The sequence below is a fragment of the Artemia franciscana genome, chromosome 11 (genome assembly GCF_032884065.1).
Source record: "Artemia franciscana chromosome 11, ASM3288406v1, whole genome shotgun sequence".
NCBI lineage: Eukaryota > Metazoa > Arthropoda > Branchiopoda > Anostraca > Artemiidae > Artemia > Artemia franciscana.
In genome coordinates this window covers 10,773,932-10,794,646 of record NC_088873.1, presented here as the reverse complement: position 1 = coordinate 10,794,646, position 20,715 = coordinate 10,773,932, and the positions used below count along the sequence as shown (strand labels likewise).

The 20,715-nt window shown below is 35.2% G+C and overlaps 1 protein-coding gene across 1 annotated transcript in view; it reads right to left on the bottom strand.

The window, feature by feature from the left end:
• The window catches only part of LOC136032793 (uncharacterized), a 67,022-nt gene that overhangs the window by 13,756 nt on the left and 32,551 nt on the right, over positions 1-20,715 (bottom strand). Inside the window, exons 4-7 of the mRNA XM_065713169.1 lie at positions 13,395-13,560; positions 8,524-8,677; positions 5,572-5,825; positions 425-642 (exon numbers count right to left, since the gene is read on the bottom strand). Coding sequence (XP_065569241.1) covers positions 425-642; positions 5,572-5,825; positions 8,524-8,677; positions 13,395-13,560 — 792 coding nt within the window. The remainder of the gene's footprint in view (positions 1-424; positions 643-5,571; positions 5,826-8,523; positions 8,678-13,394; positions 13,561-20,715) is intronic.

Below are 20,715 nucleotides of genomic sequence, written 5' to 3'. Positions count from 1 at the left end.
CTAGCTCAGAAACATTTCTTAAGGCAAACATACAACGTGACTGCTTAATGTGAAATCACCAACAAATTTTAAATTAAGAACTGTTTTTCACACAGATTTTTTTTCTTAAGAAAATTGTTACTGTCTCTTATTTTTATTTAATTTATTTGTGATTTTTATCTAAAAACTCAGTAATATATAACAGACCCCACACTAAGTACTATTTTTATAGATAGTTGGATATTTCAATGTCTAAAGTTTTTGTTTGACTCTGTGATATTTCGTGTCAACATATAAACTTCTCTGACGATGGCTATGGCTGTGATCTTTATATGTCTAGTGCCTTATCTTTTATTACGATAAGAACTGACACTGATCGGCATGAACGTGTAAGGCGTCTGACAATAAAATCATTGGAGTTTTAGATATGAGTAAGAAATAAAACCTTTTATAATCCAATCCCAGTTCTAGATAAAGTTCTGGAGTAGATGGTGTTGCTATCGGAAGAGGATTTAGTTTTTCCCTTTCTTCACTAGGTCTAAGCGGTACTGAAGGTAGAAAATCCCCACCTGGGGTACGGGTTTTGGCTTTCCTTACAGGCGGAGTCTGAGCCAGGAAATACTGACGTAAAGCTTCATTGCGATCCCTTTCAAATTCCGCTTTCTAAAAAGAATGTTTTATTACAAGAAAAAAATCATTTATTTAAATTATGTAATAGTAAATTAAGTAAAAAATCATCAAATCATTTTTAAATAATTAATTAAATTAGTAAACAAATTGATAAATAAATTAACTAAATAAATCAAACTATATCATAATAAATACAATGCTTTAATAGATTATGCTTAGTAAATAAATTAAGTAATATCACTATTACTAATTATATTACCCAGTTAAAAACTTGCGTCTACCAGTTACGGGGACATACGAGAAGAGAAAAGCTCAGGAAGCGCCTACCCAAAATCCCAGATTTTATACAATGTCTAGGCACTTCTTATGCAAATTATCAAATAAGATTTTTTAAAATTTTCGGGTATCCCTCAGGAAATCTTTTTTAAAATTGACCCACCTTCCCAACCGAAAAAATTCCTGCGCATGTACCTGGCCTCCTATGCTATCCTATCATTCTGGCGATTTTTAATCAAACACAAGCAGCAGTGTTGTCATTTAAATCAATCTTATGACTAAAAACCAACCAAAAAACAGTTCGGACCGTTATAGTAAAATACACGAGATGGTATAATAGATAAATACTGTCAAGTTCACAATCATTCAGAAATGTAAACAACTTGCCACTTTCGTATAATTTAGCGTGTTTTCAGATAATTCATATAATTTTTTGGTTTTTCAACTTTGTGAATTAATATTAACTTCTGGGCTTCCAAATAAATTGAGCACATTGATAAAGTAAAAAAAAAAGAGGAAGAGAGAGAGAGAGAGAGAGAGAGAGAGAGAGAGAGAGAGAGAGAGAGAGAGAGAGAGAGAGAGAGAGAGAGAGAGAGAGAGAGAGAGAGAGAGAGAGAGAGAACCTAGCCTTAATGTTTGCTTACGAAAGATAACAGGAATAATCAATATGTGTATTTCAATTACAATCAATTATAATATTTTGTTTTAATTTATACACTGGTCATTCGCACCCACATTATTATTATTCGATTCGATCAGTCGATGTCATTCGATTTTATAGTAATATTATAATTTTATAATAACCAACTTAATTGCTAAATAACAGTCATGATTTAAAATATCAATCCATTAATGAAAAGTAGCAATGTAAAGGGGATATTTACATCAATGCCAATAGACAAGGTTAATAAAGCAAATAAGGTGAATATCAGAAATCATGAATTCAAGTATCTAGTTATAAAATATAGTTAGTTTTACCTAATTACAAAGGGATCAGAAAAAAGTTTTTGTTTACATAATTTTTATATTAAGTAATTATATTTTACATTAATTAGATTCATCTACTGGACGGTAAGTGCAAGTTTGCTTATTTCCATAGCCTTTTGCAAAAAAGGCCAAAGTTCAATTTTTTTCCGAAAATGAGTTAAGCATACGATTTGAAACAGTCCAAAGAGATCTATGGAATTGTCTATTAAAACTGGGCTACCTATAATTTTGACCGAGTTACAAATATTGACAAAAAAGCGGAAGTCCGAATTCGTGAAATCATTACACCAAAAGCACTTTTATCTGATTACAAAGGGATCAGAGGAGTACTACGTACAGCTTTGTTTACACGATTTTTATATAAGTAATTAAATTTTAAATTAACTTTGGCACTTTTTACAAAAATGGCCTAAGTTCACTTTTTTACTGAAAATGAGAATTTTGAAATGATGAAAATGAAATTGCAGATGGACTAAAAACTGTAAGTGTTAAATATATGGGGAAGTTACCCGGCCCCACAGCCACAATATCTTCTTTTTGTGATAAATAGAAAAATTTACAGAAACAAAAAACTGGCATTTTCCCACGGGTCTGAAAGTGCTGCCATCTATTGTTTCTACCCATTTCTGTTCGTGACTTCAGCTGAGTTTATCATTCGGTTTTTCGCACTTGGGATTGCAGTAGAGAAATGGTGTCAGATGTGCCTCATAAACTTGAAAAGTTCTCTCATTGTTTCAGAAGTTAGAGTTTATCCTTTGCACCTTTCTAAGTGATGACGTTGGAAACTTGGCCAACGGCAAAAAACTCAACTTTTGAACTAAGACAGATAGATTTTTTGTTCGACAGCAGTCGGGAGCTCTTGGTGAGCTGATCAAAGTCTATGTCATCCATTTCTTGGTAAAAAAATTTCTTCATGAGATGCACCAGTTTGAAAGTTTATAAGGGTTGACAACTTCAGTAGTAAGGTACACGCTGAAACCAAAAATAGGCCGATACCAATTGTGAGACATATAGGGGAGTTTTAAGCAACAGTCGGTTGTTAATCATCTTCGGCGATGAGGGGTTCGCAACTTTTGCTAGTTGGTGTACCTATTATTTGTTTCCGGTGTATTTGATGGTAAGACCAATTTGGTTCCAGTGGAAAGACATGTAGGGAACTTCTTTATTTTAAGATCCTTACAGATTAACAGCTTCAGCGTTTAATCGAAGCGAGGAAACAAAACCGAAGTGTTGATCTAGCAATATATTAGTTTATATTAATACCAGATCTATTTTATATTAGTACCTGTTATCCGTATGTTTGCTAATATTATTTACTTAATTTCGGTTGTTTTGGGGTTTCATTTTTTCTTTAATAACAATTTCTGTTAATTTTGAGTTTGAATTACAATATAAATTCATTTCTACTGGTTTTGAGTTTAATGGAAAAAACTTCTTTTCGGAAACTCTTTTTTTGGTAATTTCTGTTCGTGTTTGTTTGCCAAAGTTTTTTTTATTTGGTGAACATAAGTTTTTCACGTCTCCAGCGCAAGAATTGAGACATCCAAGTCTAGTTTATTAGCTCTAATTAGCGTTCTTGAACTCATTTCAATCCCCTAGAAGTTACGACCAAATGCCATTAACCGTTCCTAGGATATACACTTCTGACGGCCAAGATGCAAATACTACTTGAGCTCAACATCCCCCTCAGTATTCCTGAAGTTTTAGCTTATTGCCCTTAGCCTTTTCTGCCACACGCAGGATCAAACATTCAACATTCCCTCCAATCATAAATTATCCGATGATAAATTCTGTATGTAAACAATGGGCACATTGCATAGCTTACAGCCTTTTCTCTAGGGTTCTATAACATTTTGCCATAAAATAATTCGGTCATCGTTTTTTTTACCATACATTTTTCTGTCATTACCAAGACTGTCATAGGACAACGTGTCTTCGGATAAACTGTCATTGTTTTTCCTTGTCATCGGGTAAAGTTTGACTGTTTTTCTTATCATCAGATAAACTGTCACTGTTTTTCTTTGTCACAGGACAAACTGCCATAGTTTCTATTTGAAATTGGACAAATGACCACTGATTTTTATCATAATCGAAAAGAGTGAGACGCTTTTTATTTGTCATCGGACTAAGTGTCATTGTTGTACCTGTCATCAGACCAAATATTACTGTTTTCTGCAATCGGACCAAATTTTACCAAACAGATAGTAATTATTGAGGTTTTAGCATACGTCTAAGCCTCTCCCTACACCTCCTTGCAAGGTGACAGACTTGCTTATAGGGCGTTTTCATAAATATTCCACTATGGCTCAAGTGCTCATGGTAAATTCCAATAAGGCTAAAGCTGTTCTTGAGGACTTTATCTGCTGGTCTTTAGACTGACTTGATTTGCTTACAAGGACAAATGATCCCAATTACTTGCATTTTTTTAACCGTTATTTGATAAAATATGAATTTTATAGGATAATATATTGCTTAGAAAGTATCAAGAAATACAAAAAGAAAAATCATATACGCTATCTTGCAGCCATTAAAGAATTGTATCAAGTTTGCTTAGGAAGGGAGTTTAATCTTCTACATCGCGTAGTAGTCGTACTGTATGAACTTTCCAGCTTTTATCACCTTCAACACTCGCGATAACGCAAATGGATTTAACTCATAGCATGAGCGATCGGGAGAATCGCCACGAGAGTAGGCTACCTACTTCTCATTTTTTTTATGGTATTAGCTCAAAGGGAGGAATTTAAATATTTCGGCAATACGTGAGAACATACAATCATGAGTTCGCATTAGAGTAATTTAAAACTGCATCTCATCCCCCCTTAGGTCCGGAAGGTTGTGGTCATCTTGACCACAAACCAATGAAGAAAGAAAAAAACAGATAATGAAAATACTTCTTAATTCTAAATTTGGCAAATTTCCAGACCTTATGCTGTGTTTATACGGACCAATTATTCGGCGAAAATCGACAATAAACCAGAAAAACTCTAGTTGCTCGTCGGTTTTGAAGGAATTGGCCGTTTGAAGAGTGAAAATCCAAAATTTCAAATCACGTGAACAACATTACTGACATGATCACTATCATTAAAGGGTACAGACTGACCCCGAAGTTTCTTTCAATCCTTCCGCTTTCCATCTCTGAAACATTGAAGTTTGGCCTGTGCATTCCCAGCCCAGTTGAAGAATAAACAATAGTTGCCTTCTTCTTTTAGTTCAAGAGAATTGTGCTTAAAAAGGTATTGTTGTTGCATTTTTCAATCTCTTAGGCATTGGACTTTGGTCTTTTAATCCCTAAACGAAAACACCTTGTAAGTAATTCAAGTCAGTCTAAAGACCAGCAGATAAAGTCCACAAGAACAGGTTTAGCCTCAGCTTCGGAATTTCTGATTGGAATTAGAACCTTAGACGAATGTTTATGAAAACACTTTATAAGCTAGCCTATCACCCGAAAGGAGAGGGGAAAGTATGGCGCTAAAACGCCACAGTCCTTCTACAAAAAAGGAAGCAATTATGACAACTGAAAAAGAGAAAGCAATTATGACGACTTAAAAAAAGAAGCAATTATGACGACTTAAAAAAAGAGAGCAATTATGACGACTTAAAAAAATAAAGCAATTATGATGACGATTTAGAAATAGAAAGCAAGTATGAGGACTTAAAAAGCAAAGCAATTATGACGACTTCGAAAAAGAAAGCAATCACCTCCTTAATAAGTCTTAGTAGTCCTTCTGTATAGACCTTTCGTTCATTTTCAAGAGCGTACTTCTTATCTTTCACAATCTTCAGTTCCTTCTTCAGAGTTTCCTTCCCTTGAAGGATATCAACGTCTTCCAACAGACCAGCATCTGAGGTAGTTAAATTAATGATTATTTTCTCTTTGACATCAATGAGAAATTGCAACTTCTCCAATTCATCCTTCAACTGATTAACAAGAGGCAAATCCCGAAGCCTTTCTTCTAAAAATAAATACAACGAACAGTTCATTACTGAAAAATAAAAAAGCGAAGTGGCCACAGCCCAATGGCTTGACTGCAGAGACCAATTTTTGAATTAGAGGAAAGATCCCGAATAAGGAAAAAGATGCTGTTCTGAACGTTTCTTCATGCCAAAATTATACATTAGCACAACACGTTGCCTAAATAGAAAAAAAATCGTTAACAATAAATAGAACTCTAGGATAATAACAAGAATATTTCTTTTTATTTGGAAATAAACCACAGTGATTTGAACTAAGACAAATTTTAGAAATAAAAAAATCAAGATACTGTGCGAGAAAAATGAAGGATTCTTTTACTTTTTTTGTACAATAAATAGCAGTTTGTAATCTTCGTTTGCAAATTATTATCAATAACTCTTTCTTTGATTAAAAAAATGAAATAGTTCTTCCATTTCATCATTTAATCTCTGTCACAACGCACTTTTCTTTACAGCAAGTCACAGCAAAATAAACATAGCTCGTTTAGGCATATTTACATCCCAAAATCAGGTAAAATTTCCGCAAATAAGAGAAACATTATCACCCCCATCAAATGCCTATTTTTTAATTTTGATTTCAAATTTTTATAACCATTCTCTATAGCTAAAAACCAAAGTTTTCCGGTAAAAACAGGGTTTACACAATAGAAGGGGAGATTTCATAGAATGAAATACATTTGTTAAAATGAACAGATGTATGAATTTAAATACCTTCCATGGAGATTGACAATTTAGGCCTAGAAAGTCCATTTTTTAGGCTTTATGTCACCCTCCCCACCATCAAGACGATTCATTGATTTCGATTCATTGATTTCCCCACAAATAGCTTGTGCATAGCTTTGCACTGTTCTATGACTGTTAGTTTTACTGGAAACAATCTACGGTAACAGCTCATTTTTAAGACATGCACATCTGTTTAGAGACAAATGCACAATCTCGCGCAAGTATGGCCTCTGAAATTGAAAGGCTATATAATAGGTTAGTGATGGTTCTAAGCGAAATAGTTATTTTAGAATTTTTATCCGACAATATACAAGATTAAATGAAAGACTATTCACCAGCAAGCTTGGGCAAGAATTCTTGATACTTGTTAATTAGCCAGCACACACTCAAGTTCTTAATCTGAATGTGAGATATGAGAAAACTGGTTTCATAGCCACAAAGACAAGAACGGCCAGGGGCGTAGCTCCAGAATTTTTATTGGGGGGAGAAAAGGTGTCCATATCCGGATGGTCAAGGGGCATTAGGCTATTTAATATTTTTTTTTTGGGGGGGACAACTGCCCCCCCGAAACAAAGACCTTGGTTACGGACAGCATTGGACTTATATAAACTGGGCTGTATATTTGCATACTAGGGGGTGGGGGTAAAGTATTTGGATAGCATGAAATTATAAAACAATTCTTGCTTCATAATATGCAGAATAATTGTAGCTAACACATTTTACATGCAGAACTGATAAGCTTTACGTCCTCCCCCTCCCCCCTAATGCGCAAATAAATAGCCAATTTCATGCTGTATAAGTCCAAGAAACCAAAATCAGGAAACGATCAGTTCAAAAACCAATGGTTCGGAACAGGCACAAGCCTGAATCAAAATCTGAGTCTTAAGCAGAGGAGCTAGATTTGACAGCAAATCCTGTTGAAGATGGTCGTAATGACTGTGAAAGAGCCTGAATGTTCTGCTATTATGATCCAGGTGGTACTTATACAAACAAATGAAAAATGAAATGGATATGTCATCTGACTGAACACGGCTATTTAAATATGCAAGGCTGTCAGGATATAATTTCTTAGGTTTAAATGTCGGAAAAAAAATTGTTTATGTGATTTTACTCCCAAATAAAAAGCTGTTAGTGATGCTTAAAAAGAAATGCTCAACAGGTCTTGTAGCTAAAGGGGAACTCTTAAACACCCATTTTATACCCTATATTTCCTAAGGAGTACCTTATTTTACCATTTTTACCTTATTTTACCAATTTTACTTACCGAGTTTTTCTTTTGCGGTAATTTTACAACAGTACTTAGATATGCATGTTGTTTCAGCAGTATATCTTGGAAACTCCGGGAAATCTCAAACTAGCGAATGGTCTTCTAGAGCTCTAAGCCGAATGGGCAACCAAGAAAAAAAAATACCCACCTATTCTACTATAACTACTAGTGAGCAATGGGTAACTTACGTAATTTAAGGTCACTACACCTGGGGCTAAAGGGTCATGTCAACCCCTGAGGTATACTTATCAGACCTTTTGACTATTTTGAACAAAATGACTAGATAAACTTTGATACGATGCCATGGGCGGTTGGAGAGGTGCCCAGGGGCAAACAAGGGCACACGAGGAGAGCTGGTTGCCCTCTAATTAATTTCATTCCTAAAAAGAGTAATAGAATTTAAATTCCAATCGAATGAGCCCAATCTAAAGTTTGTTGACCATACCTTCCACAAAAAGTGGTAAAAAAACAACAACTAACAAATAAAAATGATACATAGCAGGCACATGGCTCCTTACAAATTTAACGTTAGTGTGTTGCCACGGATTTGTAACGCAAAAGCGCCACCTCTTAGTTGTAAAAGCAAGTAATGAGCCATGAACAAAGCAAAATCCAATACTTTTAAAATCCGACATACAGTAAGACCCTATATTATTTACCTCAGAGAAGAAAAATAGATGAAAACTTACCGCAAAAGCTATAGCTGATAATTTTCTTCAACCTTACTAGTAATTCATTAAAGAAGTTAGTACTTCTTTCTTCATGTAAATCAAAGTCGACAGGAAATTCTTGTATATCAACTGATAGGAAAGCTTCATCTTCAGAAATGACATGATTATCCTTCTAAAAAATAGATATATGGGGATAAGCGAAGCTCTAACCCCATTCCACCCCTCCCCCACAAAAATCTCAAAATTTTGCAAAATCCTTAATTTTCTAATTCGTCTTCAAATTTTCCCGGCATCTACCAAGAAATGTGTTTTTTAAGTGTCCGGAAACATAAATGAAAAAGAAAGGAAATGAAAGGCATACCTAAAATACAAGTGAAATAAGTGTTTCTAAATGTGCCTAGCCGAATTCTTTTAATAATTCTAAAATATTTATAATAGCAAGAATTATCTTCCTTACAGGTTTTACTTGAATAAAAACTCCTTAATACCATCTGATTTGCGCCTGCTTGTTTTTTAACATTTACTAGAAATAGATACAATAAAATACAAAACAAACTTGGAGAAATGTCAACCAACAAAATATAAAAAACATGCTAAAACATGACCTAAATAGTTTAAGCATACTTCTTTATCAGCACCAAAAGTAAATGATCTTAATCTTTCTAAGATTGAGAGGGGGGGGGGTTCAGGTAAAACCATTGAACTTAATCTTGAACGTCATTGTCAACGTCAGAGCCTCGTTTTCATGGAAAACAGTAGATAGCGTTCAATACTTTTTCACAAATGATTCAATCAGTTCCTCCTACTCTTTGTCTACAACTATGACAATCCTTTTTCCTGCTTATTTTTTTTTAATCCTCGTTCTTTTAGTCACTCAATATTGTCTATGGCAGCTTTTTTTAAATCTAAAAAACTAACTAAAAAACTTTTCTAAAAAACTTTTTTCACATCTAAAACACTGAAATTTTCTTATTCTAGTTAAAAAAAAGCGGCAATTGTATAACTACGATAAGTGGTAAAAAGAGAACTAAATCCCCAACATAAGTTCAACACCATCTAGGGAATCTTTTCCAATGAAGAATTACTAAAATATACACAACTTCATTGTTTCAGAGGGCTTCATCGTTTTTTGAAAATACTGAAACATTCTTTACAAATTCATAGTAATCAGCAACTTGACACATTCAGATTCTCTTAACTATAACTTTATTCTTTTTGTGTTTGACTACGGCAGTATTAAAAGTGTCATAGATATCGCACTTGAAATCATTCTAGTTGACAAATGGGAAACAGGATGCGTAGTGTACAAACAAAAGAAACGCGCAGAACGTAATAAATGAATGTATTGGGTTGGCCGAAGCTTGAAGACGTTTCTGTTTAAGCGACACCTCTTTTCCTCTTTGTAATAACCGAAGCCAATACATAAGTTGTCACTATGGAGAAGTTCCGCGAAATTTTTGAAGCCAACCGCTCTTGCTTCCTCAATCATAAAGGCGTTAGGTCCGCCCTGGTGGGAGATACCAGAAAAATATAAAGAATCTTTCTATTTCCCCTCTTTAAAGGGGAAATTACTCTTTTTAACCAAACCTGAACATAAGGTTGTGTCTACCGATTTCATCTTGCAACAAATTCTTTCATTATGCAGCATGCATTTAAATGCAACCAAGTATATATGTCCTCCAAATTCTGATACCTTGTAGTATTCATAAACACATTACTTTTTTCATTAAATGGAACAGCTTCAACCCTCTTTTCAAATATAAAAACCACTACCGTGAAAATTACGCCCCACCCCTCTGTAATGCCTAAATATAACCAACAACTACACACACAAGTTTACTACTTTTCTTGGTTTGCATTATTACATTTTCATTTTTTTTTGGTGCTTACTCTCATTAATAGTTCAAGATGCCAAAATACCGATTTGAAAAAAAAAAAAAACAGAATAAAAATTTGAAAAAAATATAATAAACCAGTAGCATCTTATATATAACCTAGGGCTTTAGGGGGTGGGGGAGTTATGGGGGCCAGTCACGATGGTAGCAAATATCTTACTTCAAAAAAGCAATGAAAGGGGTGGGTGGGGGTGGGTAAACAAATTTAATTGTTTTAATAACATTTTCCCCGCATTTTTAATACCGTCTAAAATTTAGATGTCTTAGCACCAGTGCGAATTTAACCCACTGTACACGCTTAGTGCTGGCCCTATATGGGTTCCATTGAATAGGTTACAAACTGAGAACCTCAATGTTTCTCTTATATTCTGATAGGTAACATCAGATAGGTGAAACTCTTAAAAAACATGGATATCCCAATCTACACTCAATTATTCAATTACTTTCGACTGAACTACCTTCAGCCAGAACCTTCAAACTGTGAGTCTGGTTGTTTCTCCTATCTCGTGAATCTAGCAGCTCTATAAAATAAGTAAGAGTCCTGGAAAACCAGGATATTGCAATCTACTTAAAACTCCAACTACTTTCAACAATGAATTACCGTCAACCAGAACCATCAAATTGTGAATCCGATTGTTTCTCTTACCTCGTGAATCTACCAGCTCCACGAAATGATTAAGTCCCGAAAACCAGTACATTGCTATCTACATAAAATTCTTCAACTATTTTCTACTTTCAACTTTCCATTACAAACTTGAAACTGTGAATCTGATTGTTTCTACTATTCTCCGAATAAACCAGTTCCAGTAAATATGTCAAACTCTCAGAAAACCTAGACACTTCAAACTACACAAGCATCCAATTACCTTTAACTGCGAACTATTTTCAACCGCCATCTTCAAAAAATGAAACTGATGGTTTGATTGAACATCAATCACGTCAAGACGTTTTGACCTAGGTTAATTTTGAATTATGTTTGATGTATCAAATGATGATTGTATCAAGTTCTTATACAGTGGTTACTTCATTAATTAGTCATATTGCAGGTCAATTGAACCTTGAAAGTTGACAGACCAGGTCAAATGAACTTTTGTAAGTTATCTTAATAAGATGTTAGAAGCAAACATATCATTTGGACAAAGTTTTTAGTTTGTTTTTAAAGTTTCAACGATGTTTAAAAAAAACCTGGACACTTCAATCTACACCAACATCCAATTACCTTTAACTGCGAACTATCTTCAACCACCATCTTCAAAAAATGAATCAGGTGGTTTCTCTTATATCCTGAACCCAGTACAATCTACACAAAGTGACAGAAAGAGCGTAGCTACATTTACCTAATTGTTAAGAAATGTAAGCATATTTTGAAATAATTCGTCTTTCAAACAAAACAATCGACTTTGGTTACGTTCTGAAAGTCAACTACCATTATTTATAATAATATTTTTTAATTTTCGTTCCAAAACACATTATCAGCGTCACAGGACCGTTAAGATCCTTAAAATTTTCTTGATATCCCTGGAGGCATCATTAATTATAATTGCATTTAATCAAATAAACATAAAGTCGATTCAAAGCCCAGATACGGAAGTCCCTTTCCCTGAATTATCAACCTCTGATATATGCAGGTTTTGAACATTTTTATGTAATTGTTACAAAGTTTTCCAAGACTAGGGGAGAGAGGGTTTTAGGATGCGAACCCCTTATATCCTGTGTTAACGAAGTTCAAAAACACAAGGTTGCAGACACACTATCCACATGGATAGATGCAACTAGTGGCGTCCCACAAGGTAGTATTCTCGGCCCAGTCTTGTTCGTCATGTACATAGACATTTGCATAAATGACATTTCCCAAACCGACTTCGGCCTCTTTGCAGACAATACGAAGCTCCTGGGAGAAGCTAGTGCATTATCACAAATCCAAAGCGACTTGGACGCCCTGAGACAGAAGCTCGAAGAATGGCAACATTCACCAAATGTAGCAAAATGCTCTGTCGTACATCTTGGCCGCCAAAATCCGAAGTACTCATACAAAATGAAAGGTATTGACCTGACAAAATCTACCTACGAAAAGGACTTAGGTGTAATTCTGAGCTTGGACCGCAAACCAGAAAAGCATATCGTCCTGTTTGTGCGTAAAGCATCAAATATTCTCTGGCTACTCACTAACTCCCTACGATACCTTGACATTCACATAAAGATCTCAGCACACACAAGCTATGCCAGGCCACAGCTTGAATACGCCACAGTCATCTGGTTGCCATTTCTCAAAAAGGATATTGACAGAATAGAACGACTTCAGAAACGGTTTGTAAAAGGAATTCAAGGATTCAGAAACCTTCCGTATGACAAAGCTCTAAAAAGGCTCACTCTCCATAAACTTGAGACAAGAAGAACGATCTTAGACTTAAAAACCCTCTTAAAGATAGTTCACGAGAATTTTGGGAACGTAAAAGACAAGCTTGTTCAAATAACTCCCCAGAGCAATACAATATCGCACAGTCTGCAATTGGAGCAAATGAAGATGAAGATTGCAAGATCTAATTCTTACCATCATTCGTTCATAATCCGGGTCACCAGGATCTAGAACAAACTGCCATTCCCAGTCGAAAAGATGAAATCACAGGAAGCCTTCCCCAATAGCCTAAACATAAACATACCATATCTTGAGACTTTCAACGTAGGACAATTTTAAATGGCAATCATGTCGCAGTCGATCCGCTCTTAGCCCTGCCATAACATTTTTCTTTTAATAAGGTGTCAGTTATGTGGCAATTTTGTATTGAGAGGAGTGGGGAATAAAAATTATTATATTATTAAATGAAGAATTTACAGAATTCTCTGTAAGCCATTGAACAATTTTTCAAAGGACTACCAATGTAAGGACTTCGAAAACCACTGAGAAGTCCTGATTTAGCACATCAGCTTTTAAAGTTAGCAAAAAGCCTTTTCTACTTTAATCCCATTCAGAATAGAATTGAGTATTCAATATACCTGTCCAAGTTCACACTTGAGACGATCTTGACCAAACTTGACCAATTCAAACAACGTTCTTCCCAGATTTATTAATACTGTAGTAAGCCTTTCTGTGTGTTGGGAGATACTCTGCAGTTTCCTGTTTAAACTTTGAACTGAAAGCATCCATTTTTCTTCTTGAAGCCTGTAAAAGAGTCTATGTAGCATAAATATAGAGTATATATATATATATATATATATATATATATATATATATATATATATATATATATATATATATATATATATATATATATACAATCAAATTTTTCCCAGCGAAACTTCTCAAGAAGAAGAAAATAATAGCGAATAATTTTATATTCCTTTTTGCGTTTTATTTCAATCATTTCTGGTAAATATATTTGCATTGTAAAGTTCCCCTCTACCCCTTTCCTAAATAGTATTATACGGTGCACAACACTTGTTTATATCAGAGTTAGCGGCGTTAATTTCGTCAAAACCCTAGGAGAGAGGATAAATTTGCAGCGAATTTGCCCAATTTTAGTCATAGAGAGCGCAACTAGAAATGTAGTTTCTCCCCCCCCCCAAAAAAAAAAACAACAACAGAAAACTAAGAAGCTTTCTTGTCTACCATGATATCAACTCCCTTCCTATAAACTCCGTCATTCCAGCCTGAATAAATAAACAGTATCACATGTTTTCACATCTGCCTTCAAGTTCTTTTAAGTCACATAAACGCTATTGGTTACAACTAGGCCGTTATATCTAAAAAGTTACAGACGTCCATTGGCATTACTATTTTTATGTTCTTTTCTTACTCAAATTTGGACACCATCTATCTCTATTTGTACCAAGCTGTCATATAAAGTCTCTTAAAACACAAAAACAAATAAAACAACTCTATTTCTGTCGCAAATATTTTGTCTATTTGTTTGTGCAACTTTGTGTAAAATCCCTTCGACTAACTATTATCTACGTCTGTCCGTCCTACAGGTGTATAAATAGCTAGGACCGATGCCTTTCATAAATTAACAATAATCGAGATAATGGTTACTTTCCTGAGTCAGCTGCAAATTGAAATTTTATCTTTAGCGAGCCATTTTTTAACGCTTTTTATATTTTTCGGTAGTTATTGGTAATCTTGGTAATAAATTGAACCCTATTATAATCATTCTTCTAATGTAAACAAGACTTCTTAGCTATACCAGAAGGAAAACTCACCCAAATACCACTCCCACCGAGCGAAAGCTATCATCTCACGAGTAAAATATAGATGACATGCAACAGCAACCTTCCCGGTTAAATGTATTGTCTGATATTATCTGCTTGTTAGAAAGCACTTGATGATTTTCGCAGCCAGGCATGTACGTATGCTTTCAGGTGCATAGCCCCCCCCCCCCCAATTTAAAAATTTTCTCTTTAGTCTTTGGGTCCAATTAGTTGAATCTGTCAAAACCACACCAAATGGGTGCAGGAAAACGAAACAACCCTTCAATCATTATAAATGCTAAAACGCTTTCTAGTTTGAATTCACGGATTGTAGTTTGACTGGTCTACTATTGCTGAGAGCAGTGAAGGCCCTAATCATAAAAAGGGTCTTTGGTATCAACAGCTAAAAATTCTTTTTGAGGAGTCTTGTAGGGCAAGTTAACGTAATTAAATCGTAAAGATGCTCCTCGAAAAGCACGGATAAATCACGGATAAATAGAAAATCACGGATAAATATGAATTTAATCCTTTGCATTCGTCATCGGATTTATTTTTTATTTAAGCTTATGCATATTGAAAAAAGTGAAGAATCTATTTCAGTTCATAGAAAAGTATAGAAATGTTTTAAATTGTTTTTGAAGAGCTATGAAGAGAAAATTATTACCATTCTATGTTTAAGGGAATTGAAGGATCCCCTAAGAAGATGTGGCAAATTATTAAAAGCATAGTTGGTGGCCCCCAAGACCGCAAGTCTTACGTTATTAAAGTTGGAGAAGAGGATATTTTGGCTGACCTTTTAGTAAAAATTTCCGAGGTGTTTGGTGAATATTTTTTAAAGATTGGGTCAAACCTATCATCAAATATACAACCAAGATATTTCACTTTATTTAAGGCCAACAAAGTGTACTGAGGTGGATAATGTTGTTCGTAGTATGAAGTAAAGTTCACTTGGAGGCGATAAATTTAATCTGATAATAAATCAGAAAGGTAACCAGGAAAGGTAATAAAATTGATTGTAACAACAATTTTGGAAAATTTTGTGAGATTGATTAGCTCTTACTTTAAAGCTGGGATATTCCCTGATTGTTTTAAGACAGCAGATGTGATTCTATTATTTAAAGGAGGCGAGAGGACTAGTGTGTCAAATTATAGACCCATTTCAGTTTGGCCCCTATTAAGTCGTATAATTGAAAAGTTAATTAATAATAGACTTTATGCACATCTTGAGAAATTTAATATATATTACACCCTAATCAGTTTGGTTTTTAGGGAAGAAATGAATGCGGAACAGGCAATAGCATATTTAACTGGATGTATAAATCAAGCTCTTGATAAAGGTTTGATTTGCAGCATTTTTTTTAAAACATGATAGAAGCTTTCAATACAGTGGACCATTCTATACTTGTTGAAAAGTTACGAAGGTATGGGGTTGATGGAAAATTTCTCAATTTGCAGAACTTTCTCCGCAATCCTTCATCATGTCCAAGTTTTGTAAAATATTGTTATTAGAAAACTTGCTAATTTTACTTTCTGAACCGTGTCGAGAGACTTTCACGCAAGTTAATGAATTGTGTTGCGAGAACAACACTTTAGTTTTGTCGTGTTTTTTTTTCTAGCCCTCCGATTTCAGCTTATCCCTAGAAAGAAGTAAGGGTCTAACCTCTGCGATTTTTACGGAAAGTGCGGACCTTAGGCAGGACTGATGAATATGACTTCACATTTTGGAAAGCTTCGTAGAGTTCTTGCCTGGGGCCAAAAAGGATGGTTTTTGCTTGCCCTTGAGCCAAATCCTATAGTGTGTGAAGTGACTTCGAGTTTTATGCCCTATGTCAGAGAGAACTATCTGAAGTTATTCAGTCAAGCTTTCGTTTCGTCAAAGCATGTTTCTGCTTTCTAGTGGAAACCTCCGTTCTAGCAGGCAATCAGGCAGGCAGCAGTTTCAAATTGGAGATGGACTAAAATCTATAAGTATTAAATATAGGCGGCAGTTACCCGGCCCCCCAGCCAATATATCTGCTTTGAGTGATAAATAGAAAAATTTACAGAAAAAAGTGGCATTTTCCCACGGGTCCGAAAGTGCTGCACAATCTAATGTTTCTAGCCATTTCTGTTCGTGATTTCAGTTGAGTTTATCATTCGATTTTTCACTATTGAGATTGCGGTAGAAAAATAGTATGAAATGTGCCTCTTAAACTTTAAAAGTTCTCTCATTGCTAAAGGAATTAGAGTTTATCCTTTGCTCCTTTCTAAGTGATGACGTTAGAAAGTTGGCCTACGACAAAAAAGTCAACTTTTGAACTAGGACATATAGATTTTGTTTTCGACCGCAGTCGACAGTTCTTGATGAGTGGATCAAAGTGCATGTCAGACATTTTTTGGTAGAAAAATTCCTTCATGAGACATACCAGTTTAAAAGTTTGAAGGGGTTGACAACTTCAGTAGTAAGGTACAAACTGAAACCAAAAATAGGCCGATACCAATTCTGAGACATATAGGGAATTTTTAAGCAACAGTCAGCTGTTAGCTCATAATCATCTTCAGCGATGAGGGGTTTGCAGCTTTTGCTAGTTGCAATAAGGGGTTTGCGACTTTTGCGAGTATCTGTACCTTACCTTAGACCTTAGATCCTCCTGTGCCTCCAGAGGCGCCCATGGCATCAACGAGAAGCCGCCAGCCATCCCTCATGTGCGCAGCAGCAAGGACATCTTCCTACGCCGGTTGAAGGGAAGCATTTATGTTTCGCAGGTCCGTCTGATAGGTGCGCCGCAGTGTATTGCGCGGCCTGCCTCTTTTTCTTCTTCCTTCTGGTTGCCTCTGGAACGTCGCTTTCGGGATCCGGGAATCGTCCATACGAAGTACATGCCCCAAGTATTTCCACCGACGCGTCCTAATGTCATCTGTCACTATGGGTTGTCCGGTCATCCGTCTCACCTTCTCATTAGAGATTTTTTGTGACCAATGGATGTTTAGTATTCTCCGGAGACATGTATTCTCGAAAGCTAGAATTCGCCTTTCTTACGAAATCTGTACCTACTATTTATTTTAAGATCCTTACAGATTAACAGACCGATACCAATTCTGAGATATATAGGGGAGTTATAAGCAACTGTCAGCTGTTAGCTCATAATCATCTTCAGAGATGATGGGTTTGCAACTTTTACTAGTTTCAATAAGGGGTTTGCAACTTTTGCGAGTTGCTGTACCTAGTATTTATTTTAAGATCCTTACAGATTAATAGCTTCAGTGTTTAATCGAAGCGAGGACAAAACCAAAGTGTTGCTCTCGCAACACTACCCGGTGAAGCCGAACAAAGTTCGCCGCAACACCTCGCGTTGCCCATGCAATGTAGATCTTGTTTCATTGCCATGGGACAAGGTGAATGTACAAAATTTAAGGTAATAATCTGGTTACGTCTAGGTCAGTGTTTATTTTTATTGTTAGAGAGGTTAAGCTATGGAATTCGTTAAATGAGACTTTTGGAAATAGTAATTTAAGTCAATTTAAAAGGCTGTCTGAGAATGACTTGTTTTCTAAATATGATTTTAATGATTAATGTTATAGGATGCATAGTTGACAAATGAATTGGTATTAAATCATTGAAGGTAGTGTTTTAGTTTTGTTGAGGTGTGTTAAGGAAGGAGTTGAGTGTGGAGTGTTAAGCGAGTGGTAGTAGGGTATTTGATGTTGTAGTTGTGTTTTGTTTTAAAACTCCTCCAAAAGTTTATGTTAAGTTTTTTTTTGCTGTTGTTGCTGCTTTTATTTTTTTGATTTGTTTGGTTATCCCTCCTCTATATCATGCTGTGGCATTTGGAGGGTATTTGTGTATGTTAAGTTTTTCTTGTCAACAATTGCTACTAAATAAAAAAATTATATAGTATCTTATATATTTCTGTTTAATATGCCGTTATCTGGAAACACTTTGAAATATGTGGAACATTGAGGAACAGTTTTATCATTCCAACCTCATTCGTTCTAGTGCTCTTTTTTATACTCTTTTTCTTCTTACTTTTTATACTCTATACTTTCTTCAAATATTCTTTTTTATACTCTGTTAGGTGCCTCCATTCCTCTTCTCTTAATTTCGATGGGCTATCACAGCAGTATGGTGTCATCCCAACTGTTTGGTTATGAAAAATGCAGCTAATAGCTAGGTTACACTGTTTATTAATATCATTAATCGGCTGACGAATTACGAATGAACAAGGAAATCATTGCGGCATCCAAGTCATACTGTCAAATTTCATGGGCAAAAAAAGCAAAAATCCTCCAGAGCCATTGATCTCGCACAGGGTGTCAAATCGTTGCTCCCGCTACAAGAACTTTAGACTTATTTTTCAAGATAGGGCAACTCTAAAGCTCCTGATTTTACATCATAAAAAATCGATTAAATATCTTATGATTTTCATTTCCTGGCATTCTGACCCTTTTAAAAGTTCACACATACCAATATTTTGGTTATATTTTACTTTGGTCACATCACTGTCGAGGAAACTGGAACTTTCAATTTCGAATCGGATGCGCCCTCTTCTAAGCTTCGACGACCAACCCTTGTGTACAAAGTTACCGAGGGAAAAATACATTGAGGCTGCATCATACAGAAGCCATCAAATGGGGGCGCTTTCTTTTTGTCTGTTTTTGCTGCTAACCTCAATTACTTTTTCATAAATATACGCACTTCATAATTAATGGACTTAATAAGAGTGAAAATTTACACAGAAAAGCAAGATTTGAAGATGAAACATAAATACTAAAAGTTAGCAATAGTAGTAATATATTTTAAGTAGCAATAATGCATTCCAACTCAAATGATAATAACCTGAAGAGCCAAAGCCTCAAATTCAGACTCAAAATTAAGCACAAACCTGTAGATCATTTATCACAAAATTTCCCCCAAACGAAATATTTTCTGTTGAAGAAAAAATACACTCAGAAAGGATGCTTAAGCTAGACCTTTTTTATATGTCAGTATCAAAGTAGGAAATGCAAGATTTTTATTTTTCACAATTAATTAATCAATGAATTTTTGTTAAAATTTTAAGATAGCAGAACTATGCATTGTCAAACAGCAATTAAAATACATGCATAACACAATAATAAAAAGTAGTACAATTTTTACACATTATAACCAATATCATACAACCAAATGCCAATAAAATATATCTAAAATGATAAATAGGGCAATTCTAAAAATCCTATTAAATAGGTGATAAAAAAAATTATAGGGAATGAACCAAACCAGTAGTCTTTACAAATCTACCTAATAGGTTTGTGCTTAGTTTTCTAGCCCAAGGAGGAGACGTGTGATGTCCCAGAACAGAACGCATTGTGAATGAACTAAATGCCTTCTCACAACAATTTCTTAGTACTTTTCTCTCTTTTTCATATTTTCTACAGTTAAAGATGACGTGATGTATATCTTCATACACTCCACATGTGTCACAGTTGGGGGATGGAGCCATTTTCCACTGGAATAGTGTTGATTTTGTCTTTGCAAGGCCACATCTAAGACGAAATAGGCAGGTAGAAAGGATGCGAGAAGTGAGGTACATTTCTTTTGAAGGCTGCTTATAATTATAGAGATCGAGGAGCTGAGTATGGGAAGAATTGAGCCAGGCCTCTTCTTCTTCCAAAATTTTTGAGCTGATTGAAGAAAGAATTTCAGGACCAGTAATAGGGGTTTGAGTGATCAGGCCTAGTTGGGAGGCTTGTTTTGCAGTCTGATCTGCTAATTCGTTTCCTGTTATACCACAGTGTGCTGGAACCCATATGAATAGAACAGATGTACCCTTTTTTGCAAGTTGAGTAATCAAATTTTCAATCTCAATGGCAACATTTCTTGCTTGGTGTTGCTGGTGTGAGAGGTAATCCAGAGCTGAAAGTGAATCAGTGCAGACAATATACTTCTGATGTTTGCTCTCTGTTTGGCTTGATATGGCTTGAAGTGAAAACTTAATTGCCATAAGCTCTGCAGAGAAAATTGTCATGTTAGGGGGTAAACGGTATGAAAGAAACAGGTTCTGGGAGGGTATAACTACTGCACAACTGCATTTTGTTTCTGTCTTTGAGCCATCTGTATAAACTTGAATGTATTCCTTATATTCTGCCAACTTTCCCAGGAATATGATTTTCA